Genomic DNA, 17,135 nt, shown 5'->3' with positions numbered 1-17,135 from the left:
CCAACTTAGTCACAGATAGCGGTGGATGTCACTATATATAAACTCTCATTAGCACAGAACAACGTGGGTGATTTACATGCGTAGAAGAATAGAGTCACCTCTTGACAAAGGGGTTACGCCCCGAAACGTTGCATCCGCAAAATAAACGAGCAAGGGTTTCCCTGCTGGAAATAACCTGTTGTGCCGGTGATTTCTTCCTTCTTGATTTACATGCGTTCCAACGTGAGGAGGCGAAACGCTGGCGTCAGGTTGAATGTGCCGAAAATTCGGTAAGGTATAGAAATGTCAGGTGTTGCCGCAACGTGCATCCGTCACGACACGACTGTCGGATGCAGACTCTGAATGTTGCATCTGCATCCGACAGTTGCAACACCAGACATTTCTATACCTATACCTTACCTTATTTTGAACGCATCCAACTTAACGCCAGCGTTACGTCGCCTCGCGTCGGAACACATGTAAATCGCCCATGTAGCTCTGCCCTTACTCATCAGCAGTAAAATTCTTTCCCTGAAGAGGCTCTACTAGCAGATATGTAGTTTCAAGAAGGTGTTGGAAGCTTTTTTATCAATTACAAGGTTATTGAATTGTTACTGGAGAAAGCTGATGCAGTAACTAGTCCAGTTATCCTTTTAGAGACAGGAATGATTGCCATACTAGGTTTTATTGCCTTCCTCTGGATAAACTAGTATAACTAGTTTTCAGTTTGCCAAGTAATATTTAACTTTGTAGTTGTCATTCCATAAAATGTAGTAAAGGTCCAAATTCCATCCAATATAAAATGGGCAAGATAGGGTTTCTTGAACTCAACAGCAGTCCCAGTTTGAGTTCCCATAGAATAATACACAGTCTAAATGATGTGAATCTAATGGATGTGAGTTTGGTTTTTACCAAGTGGAGGGGACTGACTGGCAACTGCAGTATAGTTGGGACTGTAACCAAAGTAATGCTGCAAAATTTGACATTACTTTTGTACCTGTTTTAAGTGGCCAGTCATAAATTATAGATTAGTCTGAGCGCTGTCATTTTTTATCAAATGAGCCAAACCAAGGGCTGTCAAATTCCTAATAGTTTACAAACTGCAACCATAGTGGACAAAATCTTTATGCTGGGCATATTTAGGATAGCTGAGATCTATCTGCTCTGGCCATGCAAGTGTTAACCTGTTTCTTCGCTTGAATATTAAAACAATACCAAAAATTACAATCCGTGCTAAACGTTAAGATAAGTATGCTTGTATAAAAGAACTCAGGTCCACAGTCAGCAAATAGATGTAAACAATCACTCTCCCAGAGACCCAAAAACATTTTCCCCCAGAGGCTTGTCCAGTTCCCGGGACAGCTCCTCTAAAGGAATGGTTTTTGGGACTTTGGGAGCATGATTATTTACATTTACGTTTTGCATGCATGCAGTAGTTAAAACATGACATAAAAAGTTACAGAATCAAGTACAGTCTTCCATATTTCTTCTATTTTAATACTGACACACAAAAAAATACAAAATATCATTTATTAAAAAAAAGGAATATTTTACATCAAAAATATTGCTCAGTTTCCCCCCCAGTGAGTAGAGCACTGAAAACTTATTCAGCAGACCATATATTTAACAGCTGCTGTGATCTAGATCTACATGTACCCATACGCACAAGCTTTGATATCTTAACATTACACAATTGATAGGAGCGAGCTTCTTTTTGAATTGCAGAATTGTGCAAGATGGAGTACAACTGTGGAAAATTCCAGTCTCGGAAAATTCACTGACAGCAGCACCTCTTAGCCTTCTTTATCTTTTTAAATCTTCACAAATCACTTTCACTCCAGCGCACCAATGGTAGAAAGGTGTTCAAGTTCATAGTGCCCACCCTCTGCTGTCCCTTTACCCCCTTTTTTATGTTCAAGGATCTGGCGCATCTGTTCCTGGGCATAAGCAGGCTTTTGTGCAAGGGCACAAGGTGGAACAGGAAAACCTAAAATTTCGGGGACCATATAAGGTCTCAGCCAACCAACCAACGGAGTGCTGCCTGGTGTGTAGTGAGTATGCTTGTGGTAGAAGAGAAAGCCATCGACCTATGAAGAGCAAAGGCAAAAGGAAAGAGTGAGTTTTAAAACCATCAGTAGTTTTCAGTTAGTTTTATCTCTCTGCAACTCCCCATAACAATATAATTCCTAAAATTATCCTTAAACTGCTAATGTTAACTCTTTAAAATCAGTTTTATTGACATATAATGCTATCCAAACAAACACTCACACATTTGTCAGAATACTCATTTCAAAATGGCATTAAGCATTTGCGCATAAAATATAAAGGTAATTGGCACCAGGTCTTCTATGCATGCAGCCGTATTCGGCTGTACATACATTAAAAAATAAATAAATAAAGCAAAGTTATACCTTGTATGAAAATTCCTGCATCAGGACACCCTGTATAGATTCCAAAGAACAAGGGAAATTCTGCAGTCCAACAAACTTGAACTTGAAGAAAAATCAAGGTAGGGAAGTTAGACAGAGAAGAGAATACAATTAAAGCTTATTTGCCCACTTAAGTACACTAAAAACCTAGAACACATAGCTACATCATTTTCATACTACATGCTTAACACTTATCTTCCACATCACCAACTGAACATTTACACCACACACACAAAATACTTACTGGGTTGCGCTTTGAGATATCACAGAGTCCTTCTTGTTCCAGCAGCTTTGACTGGAGCCAATAAAATCGGAAATCCGTCTGTGTAATGGAAAAGCTGGCGTTTGAGTCACAGTCATTTTATTCTCGATTTAAATATCATTCCAAACGTCTATTTATTGTTTAAAAATGTATGATTAACAGTATTTTTCATTTATGTTCCCTTAAGTGGAAAGCTTTTTTCATGCATATTCTTTCTATTTGCATTAACATTTATAAGTGGAGCCTGCAAACTTTCATGCATAGTTGTTCATAAGCCACTGCAACATTCATAAATATGTTATATAATTTACTAAAACATCTTACAAACAATGGCATAGGCCAGGCAAATGGTATAGTGTCAAATAAACATACAAATAAAATATTTAGACTATAGTTTTTTCAGCACCTTCAAATAATAGAGAATATAACTGGAAGAAGAAAGCTTTATATAACTAAAAAAAAATGTCTATTTACAATGGCAGATAGATATGTGAACAAATGAACCTGGGGCAACTGCTCCCTAAACGACTTCTCCATGACACAAATTTAGGACTCAAAATGTCTCAATACAATATAGACAAATACAAGAGCACCTCTGCACTCAACCCATTATCAATATATTTAAGACACTGAGACATTTTGTGCATACTGCTACTGAAAAATGCCTTACCCTTTAAACAACACAGGGATTGTTTGTCCATATATTGCAATATATTTAAGCTGGCCAACTACGTCAAAGTCATCCCATATCTGGCCAGTCCTACACTCAATTTTTCCAACTAAAATATATTGCAATATATGGACAAACAATCCCTGTTTTGTTTAAAGGGGAAGGCATTTTTAGTAGGTGTATGCACAAAATGTCTCAAATATATCGATAATGGGTTTGTCGATATGTATTTTGTGGTCACAGCCTCATTGCACCCCCGCCTAATGGTTTTAAAAATTAGTGGTGAGCACAATTTTCCCTTGTTTGTTATAGTCAATACAATATAGGTTAGGTTACTATGGCCCCCCTAACTATGAAATTATCTGTACAATAGAAAAAATGGATTAAAACAAGGTACATAACTGGTTCTATACCAGCATAATCTGCAACTTAATTTGTTTCCTCTGAGAAGACATTTTTGAAGAAACACTGCCCTATAACTAGTGTGTTATGGAAGGATGCAAACTTGCTGCCCAGTCTTTTCTTCTGGAAGCCATTCTAAGGGGTGTCATTTGATACACCTCCACAAAAACCATAGTTTGGTACCCCCAGCGTCTTGTTCTGTTGAGTTTTGGATTCTGCCTTTTTATTTCTTTGCAAGAGCTGCTCCACTTGGATTTAGACATTTAAGCTAATTCCAGATATTTATCTTTGTATTTCATCTAGGCTTCAACATAAAACTTTACAAAACAAAAAGCCTAAGCCACGGGGTGTATAATACACTCTGCAATCAAAGGGTGATGCTGTTCTAATCACATCCATCACTAGTATGCGGTAATTGATAGTCCTGCAATCTGTTTCTATCTACTTTATCAGAAATGCAATATGGGATCTGCATCAAGATGGTCACATACAATAAGCACTGCACTGATTGTATATCATAACCTCTCTATCTAGGCCTGCATGGCAAATTCTCTAACAATGTAAACACTGGCATGCAAATATGAGACATATCTCTTATATCATTACATTTTTAAGTGATGATGGGCAGTATGGTGACCCTGTGGCTAGCACTGCTGCCTTGAAGAAGTGGGATTCATGCCAACTAAGGGACTGTCTGCCTTTAATTTGCATATTCTCTTCTTGCTAACATGAGTTTCCTCTGGCTGCTCCAATTTCCTCTTGCACTTCAAAAATATACGTTATTACGCATTATAAAAAATATAATATAGATGGATAATAGGCTCTGTTAAAAATCCACGGGCAGCTAACCATGGTTACCCATAAAATGAGAACATTTATGAGGATTTTTCATGTTGCCTCTTTTCCTGTTAGACCTTACATCAAACAGGCTGAGAATGTAATTTTGTAATGAAATAATTGTAATGTGCTGATAGAATTGTACTTTTTCTGTACTTTTTTCTCTGCATGAAAGGGATGCATTAACCTTACTAAATAGGAGTATTTACTTACTATCAGTGCTGTGAATGATACATAAAATAATGCCAATTGATTTCCATCCACCTGAATGTTTTTTATGGTGCAAACTATACAAACACAGTATATAATAGATCAGTATAAGGTATGTTTTGATTTCTTTACAGAGTAACCATTTATTTGTCAGATAACTCATATGTACCTGACAGTCATACACTGGATGCCCCCTCCAGCACATAACATCCAGCACATAATATGTTCGAGTCTCCTCATTGTATATACAGTCTAGGATGGTGTAATCTGCAGGGATATAATCAGGCATAAACAGAGTATTTCAAATTAACAGTCTCCAAAACACATCCCAGCAATGCTTCATCTCTTTCCCTCAGACCTCTTTTCCCTCCTAACCTAATACAAGCTCTTTCTTGACCCTCACCTTTGCCACTTGCATTGTTGCGTTTGTTCCCTCCAGGGAGCAATGAAGGAAATCTGTTAACACAATAACCACTCTTGGTATATACTGCTGTAGATCCCTGGTAATAGACATATGAAATATAATTGTTAATTAGAAAGAGAACAGACGATGGAAAAGTTGTCAGTGAGACAGAATAGGCATATAAACCTCACCCTTGAGGCAACAATCAGAGAGCGCTTTCCTACAGGACATACAACAAGAAGCCAGAGCTCAGACAGGTCCTGTGGGATCTCTATCAGCCACTCAGACAGCATGAGCTGGAAGAATAAATGAAATAAGAAATTTTGTTAAGGCTGAAAAAAGACAAATTCAACAGTTTAAATAATCCATCACCTACCTGATTGGCATAATGACGTGGCAACTTTTTCCCTAGGTCCACATCCATTTCTTCACACTCATCTCCTCCATCTTCTTTCTGGTCCTTTTTCTCCTCCTCATCTTGTGACCAATCTCCCTCAGCCAGGCGCCGGGCATGGTTTATATAATCTAGCCGTTTCCTGTCACAAGCGAACATATTAGGGGAACTACCAAAATATACTAATATAGTATGCCCAAAAGATAATAGATTTTTAAAATAGTGTCTCTAAGTTTGGTGCTTTGAAAAATTCTCATAAAACAGCAAATGGTTATTTTAAGCAATAGGTTATGACAACTGTCACATGATAACTATTAGAATACCCCGCCCAAAACCCGAACAAGTGCAGTCTTGTTACAGTGTGAGATACGTGCACATAGTTTTTGGTTTTTTTTGAAAGTCAGAGTTAGTTTAAGGAATTAAACAATACACTCAGAAACAGTGAGTAGAGGATATTATCTATTCAAATGTGTACTGTGGTTCAGCAGAAAAAGCTTACCAACACAGAGGGAATTTTGTTTCCCAACCTGAGCTAACAGAGAAAAAGCTGTGTTGGATCACTGAATGCAGAGATACGTATTAAATTTACTCTGTGTCTACAACCAATTTGTGTAATTCATTGAAGTAGTTCTCACATTCTAAAGAGCCCGTGTGTCTAATATCATTAGTTACACTAATTCCTTTTAGAATTTAATGGTCAAAAACAACCAGCTTTTCCCATCTTGCCTGCTCATTAAATGCTTTTTTTTTTTTAAATAATCTCATATTTCTTTAATGAATAAGCCCCCACTTTATCTGCTTCAGAGCAGTTTTCCTCCCTCCCACCTCATGTTGTGTCCCCTGATCCTAACCATCGTTGGCCAAAACTTACCAATTTTCTGAATGTTATTTAACCTGGTATGCTGAAATGTTGCTTACATATCTCTTTCCTCTTTTAAGTATATTTTAAGGCATTGGAGTGGTTTCTTATATGCATGGCTATCTTGGCTATATGCATTGATACACTTGGTAAGTTTTGGACTATGCACTACAGTAATTGCCTTTCTTTGGAGAGTTTCTACTCAATGAATATCTTTCTGTATACAGGGCAGGTCTAAACTGGCAATCTGTGGATTCTGGCAAATGCCAGAGGGGCTGCTGCGAGATGTCACTATTTTTTGGCTTGTGGCGAGCTATTTGGGCCTCTATGTACTTGAAATGCCCAGGCCTATTTTGAATCCCAGTCCAGACCACATCCAGGCACTGCATTTTTAAGATGAGGTCTTACCAGTAAACAGGGCCGGATTTACATAGCAGGCGCCCCAAGGCCCACTGTCGTTTGTCACCCGTGCCCCCCCTTTATTCATGCAAATTTTCATAATCGGGACCTGAGCAATGTGGATTGGGCACAGAAAATTTATAAAATTACTGTATCTTCTGTGCATCCCCAGTGTTTTTGAACCAATGTGGGTGTGGTTGGGAAGCATGCCGCCCCCTAAAATCCTGCGGCCCTAGGCCCAGGCCTTGGTGGCCTCTCCACAAATCCGGGCCTGCCAGTAAACGACAAATTCTCAGCATAACCTCCCCTCAAATGTGCTACCTGCTCCATAGAGCACCACTAATCCTTTCAAACTTTTTCCATTTCACACAGCACATATACTCGTTTATAAGATTTTTTTTAGTAAAGACTAAACAGTTATCACAAATGTAGAGTAATTTAAGGCTCACGCTTTCTGCAGCTCTAGAAGCTTCTTTCTGCGCTCGCTTTGCTCCAGAGAGCTATATTTGCTCTTGTACTGAGATAATCGAGGATGTGGAGCAGATGGACTATTCAGATCAGATGAAACGGAGAAGCTTCCAGCAAGAGCATCAGTGAGAGAATCCATCCTATGAGAGGTGCAAAAAATTTTAAGAATTCTTTCTGAATCTTGAAGGTTATCCTTTATAATGTTGCCAATATATAGGATACAAGAGACAGCTTGCCAATATATACATGTCATTTGCAAAGACAATGATTCCAGTTCAAAAGACTCACTGATGCAACTATCTACTGCAATATTTTACTCTAAGTCTATGTATAAAACCCCTGTCACATGAGTGTCATGAAATGTTTCCTCCATGCAGGCACAAGGCCTATAACTTTTCCAGCAGTAGAGCAGTAGAATAGTTATACAAAATTAAACTACTCTATGCAATACTGTGCATTGTGAGTGAGCAGAAATGCCAATAATAGCCCTGTTAAGGTACAGATTAATCGGGATCTTATTGGGCAGTGTATGGGGCCCTCTGACGGGCTTCCCTGATCAATATCTGGTCGAAAGTCGGCCAGATGTCAATCAGGCAGGTTTAAAAATATCATCGGATCAAGGACCAGCATCGGTTCGTTGATGCGGTCCTCGTTCTGACTGTCCGTATTACCCATCGTTGTGATCCTAAACCTAACCCATCCCATCCCATCACCTGACTATAACTGGGAAGGGTGGGAGCTACATAGTTATACATGTTGTAGCTCCGACCCTTCCCAGCTATAGTCAGGTGATCCCACTGGTGTCTAATAAAAGGGCAGCCAAGTTTGGGAGTTTTACTTTGAAAGCAGCAAGTAAGTTGCAGGTAAAACTTAGTCCCTTTGTAAAATGTATAACTAAGCAATTGAATTCTTAATGAATCAGATGAAAATTGAGGACTGGCCAGATATGGGATGACTTTGACGTTGTTTGACAGCTTAAAAATATTGCAATATATGGACAAACAATCCCTGTTTTGTTTAAAGGGTAAGGCATTTTTCAGTAGCAGTATGCACAAAATGTCTCTGTCTTAAATATATTGATAATGGGTTGAGTGCAGAGGACCTCTTGTATTTGTCTATATATATATATATATATATATATATATATATATATATATATATATATAAATAAATATCAGTTCCAAAGTTGCACTTTGTTTACTTAGTAAGGACCCGGGTGCCAGCTAGGGAGGGAAAACCAATATTTGTCTCCTGACGAGGGATCGAAACGTTGAGTGGAATAAACACATTCTGTTTGCATCTAAAATAATCCCGTGCGTGTCGCTTCTCGTACAAATATATATATATATATATATATATATATATATATATATATATTATGCAGATTGACACCTAAAATTATACAATTATTTTACAGTTTTCAGACCTGCTTTATTGTAATTGTAGGCAGCAAAATACTTCTGGCTTGTAAAGTGATGTGAGAATTTTTGTGAAGCGAGTCCTCAGCATCATCTTTTTCCCAAGCTTTTTTATAGATAGGCTATGCAAAATAAAAAATGTTTCTAATATAGTTAGGCAAAAATGTAATGTATAAAGGCTGGAGTGACTGGATGTCTAACAATCGCCAGAACACAACTTCCTGCTTTTCAGCTCTCTTGGTTTACACTGACTGGTTACCAGGCAGTAACCAATCAGAGACTTGAGGGGGGCACATGGGTCATATCTGTTGCTTTTGAATCTGAGCTGCATGTTGAGGATCAATTGCAAACTCACTGAACAGATATGTACCATGCGGCCCCCCTTCAAGTCGCTGACTAACTCAGGAAAAAACAGGAAATAGTGTTCTGGCTATTATGTTAGACATCCAGTCACTCCAGCCTGTATAGATTACATTTTTGGCAAACTAACTATATTAGAAACATTTTTTATTTTGCACAGCCTATTTAGACAGTTTTTATTTTCACACTGAACTGTTCCTTTAAAGTTACTTGATTTTTTTAATCCGCCGCACATTGTATCATTTTTCTAAAATATGGCTACATATACAGTGCACTCTGGAAAACCTTTTAATGGGATGGATTTGGAGCATTCCTATTCTCCAGTTAATTTAATGGTCTGGTTTTAACTAAAATAGTTGCTACTAAACAAACCCCAGTATGACTAACCAGCACCAAAATCATACAATCTGGACCATCAGTGGGGAATAGGGTTGTCACCTTATATGGGAAAAACAAACCTCCATATCTCTGATATAAGTATTCCATCCTTATAATACAAGGATTAAGTCTTTTCCCCCCATCATCAGGGCCAATAAAATGACAGCTATATAGGCAAACCTACACTTCGATCATTTAGGGGGAAATAAAAACTAGAGGTCCTATAGCTGCTGTGTTTTGTATCTGCCAGGACTTTGCATTGTTCAGATGTGAGCCGCTAGCTCCACTAACTATAATGGAATGAAACGTAAAAATAAGCTAAAAAACACACTGCTTTACAGTCATACCGCAACCCTGCCCGTGAACACCCAAGGAGCACATTCTTTCGCGTTTCACTACTATAGACACGCGTGACTCGCTGAAGCACACTACAGCCGGCATTACCTGGTGACGTCACACCCCCTTTAGAGCAGGAAGTAATATCAAACCCCGGAACAGGAAACTAATCATACCTGGAAATTGAAAGCAATTCTATCACGTGACATAAACAATCCACGCACTTTACATCGCCTGAAAAGGTGGATTAGGCAGAAAAAGCTCGAGTGTGTTAAGGTCGTGGTTCGCCTTTAGATTACCGTTTAGTGTGTTATAGAATGACCTATTTTTAGCAATCTTATTTTTTTACAAATATTATATAAGTTTTTCAGCTAACTACTACTAGAGGGGTGATCCAAGGAAATCGGCCAGGAACTATAAAAAGAGAGAAAGGGGGTATATAAGGGGGTGCAATGTAAATTGGTAAGTTAAAGGTTAATGTATAATTAGAGGGAGCTACTGAGTAAGAGTAATTGCATAAAAGTTGAGGGAAAGTCCCATGAGAATGAAGATTAGAAGTGTAGGTTTTGAAGAACGGTGGAGAGATGCATCATGGGAAGAGTGGCATGCAGGAAGACACTGAAGCAGTAGAGGCAGCCCACAAACTGTCATTCGTCGCCCCTGTCCCCTCCCCTTTTTCATGCAATTTTCATCATCGGGACTGGAGCAATGGGTATTGGCGCATGGGAAATTTAAAAAATTATTGTATCTCCTGCATATCCCCAGAGTTTTTTAACCACTGTGGGTGTGGTTGAGCAGAATGCCCCCCCCCAGGCCCGGGCCTAGGTGGCCTTTCCAAAAATCCAGGCCTGATTGTCCAGTTGGAAAATGTCTGCCCGGTTTTCAAATGTCTGAAAAGAGGGCAATCCTGTCCCCTGCTTCTGGAGCGATTAGACCAATCATGAGATGCCGATTCACTGACCCGCCCCTCATGTCACAGGCCTGCCCCTCCATGTCACTGGCCCTCCTCCTTACATCATTAACCCTGCCTCTGACATCACTGGTGCCACCCCCTGTTCCGATTCAAAGGAAGGAATAGGTGGCAACCCCTAGGTAGGTGTGCCACCTGGCCGGTAAAAATGATGGCTGATTCCAATGTTATTAATAGGGAAAAAAGATAAATATAGAGGAAGGCTGGTATTTTTTTCCAGAAAAGGTGGCAACCCTACACACAGGGAAAGGTACTGAATTCAGCTAGTGAGAGGCCTAGGATACAGGAGGGACTGAGAAGTGTACTTGAGAAGTGCTTTTGTGCATCCCCCTGTGCAATTACCCAGGAAACTGTATTGGGAATTAGTGTCCTGTGAAAGTGCTCCTGCTTGTGCCTGAAGTGTGATCAATATTGTATTCATTGGCAACTCTCTGCATCCTTTGTTTATAGTGTGGGCTAACCCCAAAAATATAGCTAGATGGTCAAAACAGAAGAGAACTGAGGATGGAAAAGCAGAAAATAAAGTAAAGTTATAGAAAGAAGTGAATAAAAGTGAGAAAGGAGAAAAAACAGTTGACAAAATGGAAATTGTGAATAAAAACAAACACCAGTGTATGATGAAATAGTCATTCCCATCTGACTTTGGCCATAAAACTGGGTACAAATGTGACCCCTTTAAAGGAGAACTAAAACCTTAAAAGGATATAGCTATATATAGCTGAGAGGTTTCAGCAACCCTAGAAGAGTAAATATGCCTTTCTTCAAAGCAGTCCATTACAGCTCTTTATCTTGACTCTATTTAGGCCTTGTTCTGTCGATAAGACTGCACTTGTTGAGTCTGCTCTGGGATGTTAAGGAACTAAGCTTGAGGTGTAGCCATAGCTGGATATGTTATAAAATGATTTGCTAGTCTGTATTGTTTACTAGTATTATTTAATATTTTGGCATATTCTATGTGCACATGCACTCTAGGGTCACAAATGTCTGTCCCACATGCCATTCTAAATGAGGGGGCAAAATGTATGTAAAAGTAGTGCTGGGGGTAAAGGGGGACCAGTGAGGCCCTGAGTGATGCCTCTAAATATGTTTATTAAATATTCCTCATTCACTTGTTTTAGGCAGAATTATTTTGCTATTTGTCAAAGTAACTTCTAGTTACTTTGCAGGTTAGCAATAGTTTAAGATAAGATATATTTATTTTCTGAGCTGGAAACATGTATTCAAGAGTATACAATACACTCTGAATCTGAAACATTAATCCCAGGATGCAATATGAATTGGATATTAATAATTCTGATTGGTGTTAGCACAAAGTGATGATGCTGAGCTGTGGTTGTACTAACCCTCACAGGAATTTAATGTGTTCAATAGCTCAAAGCAGTTGAGCACACTTGGTTAAACTGTCACAGCTATCAAGTTAGATAAATGATAAAATTTTAAAGTCAGGAAAGTGTTATTAAATTAAAGTAGATCAAACTGCTGATAATCCTTCTGGATTCCCCAGGTCAGTCTATAATAAATCAGCCTGCAGTCCTTGTGCTGATGTTAAATTTGACCACAGAGAATATATGAGTTATGCTGACTAGTATATCTTGGAACATTGTTCCTTTTCACTTCTGTTATACTGTATATTGCAGGACATTATTCTACAGGACACCAGTCAAAACAGTATTTGGCTTTTTATAAATTATAAATAAATGACATATAATACATTATACGTGTAATTAAATGGAGCAATACTTATATTTTAATACAATGTGAAAAGTTAGTACTTACAATTTCTAATATAAATCAAAGGTATTCAAGGTGCTGCAACACCAACTCATTTCTAATGGTAACGTTACACTGTGAGATTTCTCAGCTAGTGGAAAAACCCTCTACCAAGATATATACTATAGTAAGTTAAGCTGAAAAAAGACACCCGTTCATCAAGTTCATGGCGAATGCAGCCTTACTGTGTATGCAACACTATTGTCCTGTCACCCACCAGAGAATATGTTATGTGCATGTTACTGTTTCCCGCATGGTTAGACTGCGCAGAATTGCGGCCTTGGCCTTGATAAAGACAGAGTCACTATGGGCTATTTCTTTTAAAGGAGTCAGCAGTTTTTGCGGGAACACATTTATACAGGACTTATATGAATGAGGTTTAAGGTAATTAAAGGGCTCTACACATCTACTCTTCCATCTTCCTCTTTCTTCGAGTGGCTGCGCATGCGCAGTAGAGTGAAAAGCTGGACTTTAACTAAAAAGTCAGCTATTTCGTTCTACTGTGCATGCGTCTGCCCCAGGAAATCTGAAGAAAGAAGAAGCCGGAAGAGGATCGCTCGATGGTGCTCGCTGGAATAACCACGAGGCCGGTGCAGTTTTTGGCTGATAGGAGCACCGGCCCGGGGTTTCAGGTAAGTCAATACAATCACTTGGGGGTGCCTAACATTTGGCACCCCCAAGTGCAAAAAGAGTTTCCTTCTCCTTTAAGCTGTAAACTCACATTTAGATAAATCTGCTAAACTACACTGGAGGGTTTGTAGGATGGTGATGGTTTGACAGATCACATTCTACATGTCGATTTAATAGCATGAATCAAAATATAGTGGTACTAATATAAATATCTGATGTCTAAACTAGAGATTTGCCATCTGACACAGCACACTTCTTGGCAGGAAACACTGCATGCTGTGTCTGCATCTGACAGACTAAAGTCTGATATTGTATGAAAGATTTTATTCTCTTATTGAAATACATTGATTGTCGCATGTAGATGCATGAAAAAAACACACCATGCGACTTTATCTCAACGACTTATAGCTGAGGGGAATAGATTTTGTAGCATCCCACAAAATCTTGTACTGTATATACACCCAAGTAAATGTTATAATTGAACAATAAAAGTAGAAAATGTAGATGCCAAAGCAATAAAACTGTACTGCCTAGCGTGCAAAAGCTCAGTACAACCCACAGTAGCGCACTGACACAAACAACCCACTTAGACTGTAAGCTCTGTGAGGCAGGGGCCTCCTTCCTGCTGTGTCACATACCACATGACACTTAATCTTTGTGTATTTATGTGTATTTTGTATTTATTATAACAATTAACCTCCTTGTGCGTACTTTGTACATTATCAGACTGTACAGCACTGTGTATCTTTTGTGGTGCTTTATAAATAAAGTAATAAACACATTCATAGCGGTACATTGTCCAACACCCTATACTATCAATGTACCATAGATTAGAACAGCACTTTGACAGCCAATACCGTGAGCAACTGCCCATGCCAGCTATGTACCAAAGCCCACACAGGTACTGCGTCCCACATTTGTAACAGTACCATGTTCAACAGCTTGTTAACAGGACATCATCCAGCTTATAGCAGGACAACAACTACAGCACATACTGGCACAGTGGCATACAACCCATACCAGCACAGGAACTCACAGCTTGTATCCCACGCACAATACTTGCGTACCATTTCTTACTCCACACTGGTCTAGAAATATACCTAACATCCATTTAGTCACAGTGTTCCAAAGCCCATACTGGAGCAGTGTCCCCAGGGCCGCCATCAGGGGGGAACAGTCGTCCAGGGCCCGGCAGAATTTAGGTTTAAATGGAGGCATAGCTGGGCTGCACTTTCCGGATTAGTTGGTCCCCCCTTAAGAGCGTGGAGGTTGCTAAAGATCCGAAGCCACAAATGGAGCTGAAGCCGAACACCTGAAGACCAGAAGCCACAAATGAAGCTGAAGCCACAAAGCCGCAAAAGGAGCAGAAGACCCGAAGCCGCAAATGAACCCGAAAACCCAATGTCGAAAACCTTAAGCCTTGAACAAAACAAAGTCCCGATGTCACAAACAGAGTCAAAGACCCGAAGTCACAAACGGAGGCAGCCAAAGACCCAAAGTCACGAAAGGAACCGAAGCCGCCAAAGCAAAGGTTGATATCACAGAGGACAAGGAAGAAGAACCTCAGGAAAGTTCCACTGAACACCAATGTGTTTTTTTAATTAAACCCCCTTTATTTTAATCCTCTATTGGCCCCTTGCCACCAGTGTTTTATTTTTTTACTTTGTAGTCGGGACCCTGGCCACCCCTGTTTTTTTTTTAACTTGTAGGGGGTGGGGTCTGACCACCAATTAAGTTTTTCTAACTTTTATGGGGGGGGGGTGGTCACCAATTGTTTTTTTCCACATGTAGGGGCGGTTCTGACAACCAATGAAATTATTTTAACTTTTTGGGGCCCCTGACCACCAATTGCCTTTTTTTAACTTGTAGGAAGGACCCTGGCCACTAAAGGGATTTTTTTTTTAACTTGTAAAGGGGAGCCTGTCCACTGGTGAAGTTTTTTTTTTAACTTTTATCAGGGCCCCTGACCACCAATTGTTTTTTATTTAACTTGCAGGGGGGGGGGGCTGACACCTATGGCGCCCCTGGCCACTAATGTTTTTTTCAACTTGTAAGGGGGGGGGCTTTGCCACCAGTGAAGTTTTTAGCATTTGTTTTAGTGCCCATGTTTGTGTGGCTTTTTTAACTGTGGTGTGGGGGTGCATGGGGTCTGGGGTACGGCCTTTGGGGGTAGACAGGGCCCATGAAATGTTGTTGTATGGGGCCCTGTGATTTCTGATGGTGGCCCTGGGTGTCCCACATCCCATTGCATCTCATTATTTCACAGCCAGCACCCCTCACAGTGTTTATCAGTCTATATATGATTCTGTGACTCATACACATATCCCATACCAGCGCAGTGTCCTGCAGACTATGCATGCATACTGTCTCACAGCCCTTACCAGCACAATGAACCATATTGAAACAGTGACTCAAATTCTTAAGGCCACCATAATTTGTGGGGGATTTGTGGGGATTTTAGTCGAGTGAGTGGGTGGGGTTTGCTTAAAGCTCCATAAAAAGCTGCCAACTCCACACCCTATTGGGCCATTTATGGGGTGTTTGGGATAGCTTGCCCAACTAATAGCTGATACACAAATCTACAAGATATCTATTGGCCAGGTTCCATAGAAATCATTGGGTGAGGACCCAGTACATAGGTGGCCAACTAGGAAAAGTACTTCAGCTTTTCGTGTATGCCCAGCATTAGATTTACAATTGCCAGATAACTACAATCTAGAATGCCCCCTTCCCCTTACAGGGGAACTCCACTCAAAAACTCCAAAATTTACTTTGATTAAAAATGTTCTGTCGTTTTAATATAGGTCATTTAAGGTATTTGTAAATGCAATTGCCATCTGTATTCTCTGCATTACTAATTCTGACTCCTGTAGCAATGTAGCAGACGCCAACTGATGAACAAGACCTGAAAAAGAACTGAATTCTGCTACATTGTCATAACCAAAAAGAGATAAACACATTCTGCTTTCAGTTGCCATTGCAAGGGACATTATTGTTGTTATGACTGTGTATTTGAAAGTTGCTTAGAATGACATTTTCCAGTGGGATTATCGCATATTTTCCAGCAGGTGTCAGGAGTGGGCATGTTGGTGTCTGTCCCTCTTCCCTTCCCCTGACATCATGGAAAAAGGATCCGCTGTGACAGGAGAGAGAAACAGGGGGATCGCGTCAGCTTCACACAATAAACACTTGGGAAAGGAAACATGTGACAGATAGTGAATATGATGCTTTGAATTTGTCGCCCCTCTCTTCATTGATCCCAAGAACAGTCGCCTCTGAAACTGCCATCCCTGCGACTTTTTTTTTTTTAAAGTTTTCCGCACGACTAATAAAGTGCCAGTGCACAAGGCGAGAGGGTGTTAGTATTAAAGGGAAAACAATCAAGTGGGGGCACTGCCATTCAATTTCTTGGTTTAACTACAATTCCCAGCAGCCCTGGACAGCCAGCCGGCGGTGTGCTGGGAGTTGGCGTGAAGTAGTCCCACGGGAGGGCCGCGGAATTGCGCGCATAGTTTGCTGCTGCTGTAAGACCTCCTCTGGGAAGGAGGGATGGGCAAGGAGAGTTCAACACAACACGGGTGAGACGGCAGGGGCGGGGCTGCTGTTACAGCAGCCGAAACTCCGCTTTTATTCCAAACTGCGGCCTCCCATCCCCTTAGAGTTTGGCTCCCAGTGTGTCACACCCTCACGCACCTCTAGGCTGAAGGTAACTGGCTGAGCCCGCGGGAAGTCGCTGCAGCCCCTGTGGAGCCTTTCCTCGCCAATGTCCAGCCGCAGCGCCACACTACACTCACTTTCCTCTGTGCTATGGAGCTGCCCTGTTGATCTGTACAAGCGGAAATGGATTTTTTGGGAGTGAATTCCTGAGCTTGTCTGTGTGTGCGCATCGCTGGGAAAGTTTGACATGGGATTCTCTCCGCTCTCCGAAAATTAATCAACATTTCCCCAACTACTTGATCCC

At 40.3% G+C, this 17,135-nt stretch overlaps 1 protein-coding gene across 5 annotated transcripts; it reads right to left on the bottom strand.

The window, feature by feature from the left end:
- Positions 1–1,455: 1,455 nt before the first annotated feature.
- On the bottom strand, positions 1,456–16,992 carry snupn.L (snurportin 1 L homeolog). 5 transcript variants are annotated; one of them, XM_018250627.2, is made up of 9 exons: positions 16,868–16,992; positions 7,294–7,452; positions 5,569–5,728; positions 5,384–5,488; positions 5,193–5,289; positions 4,959–5,056; positions 2,653–2,730; positions 2,391–2,471; positions 1,456–2,066 (listed from the first exon to the last, which is right to left on the bottom strand). In XM_018250627.2, the coding sequence occupies exons 2-9, from the start codon at positions 7,449–7,451 to the stop codon at positions 1,812–1,814; spliced, it is 1,032 nt and encodes a 343-aa protein (XP_018106116.1). In that variant the 5' UTR covers position 7,452; positions 16,868–16,992; the 3' UTR covers positions 1,456–1,811. The 5 variants fall into 5 exon arrangements, with proteins under 5 accessions (XP_018106116.1, XP_018106115.1, XP_018106114.1 ...); XM_018250626.2 differs by lacking the exon at positions 16,868–16,992 and adding an exon at positions 9,981–10,483; XM_018250625.2 differs by lacking the exon at positions 16,868–16,992 and adding an exon at positions 9,913–10,482.
- Between the last annotated feature and the right edge of the window lie 143 nt (positions 16,993–17,135).

Source organism: Xenopus laevis, chromosome 3L (genome assembly GCF_017654675.1).
Source record: "Xenopus laevis strain J_2021 chromosome 3L, Xenopus_laevis_v10.1, whole genome shotgun sequence".
Lineage (NCBI taxonomy): Eukaryota > Metazoa > Chordata > Amphibia > Anura > Pipidae > Xenopus > Xenopus laevis.
Note: the sequence above shows the minus strand (reverse complement) of the source record. Positions and strands in the feature narration are given on the sequence as shown.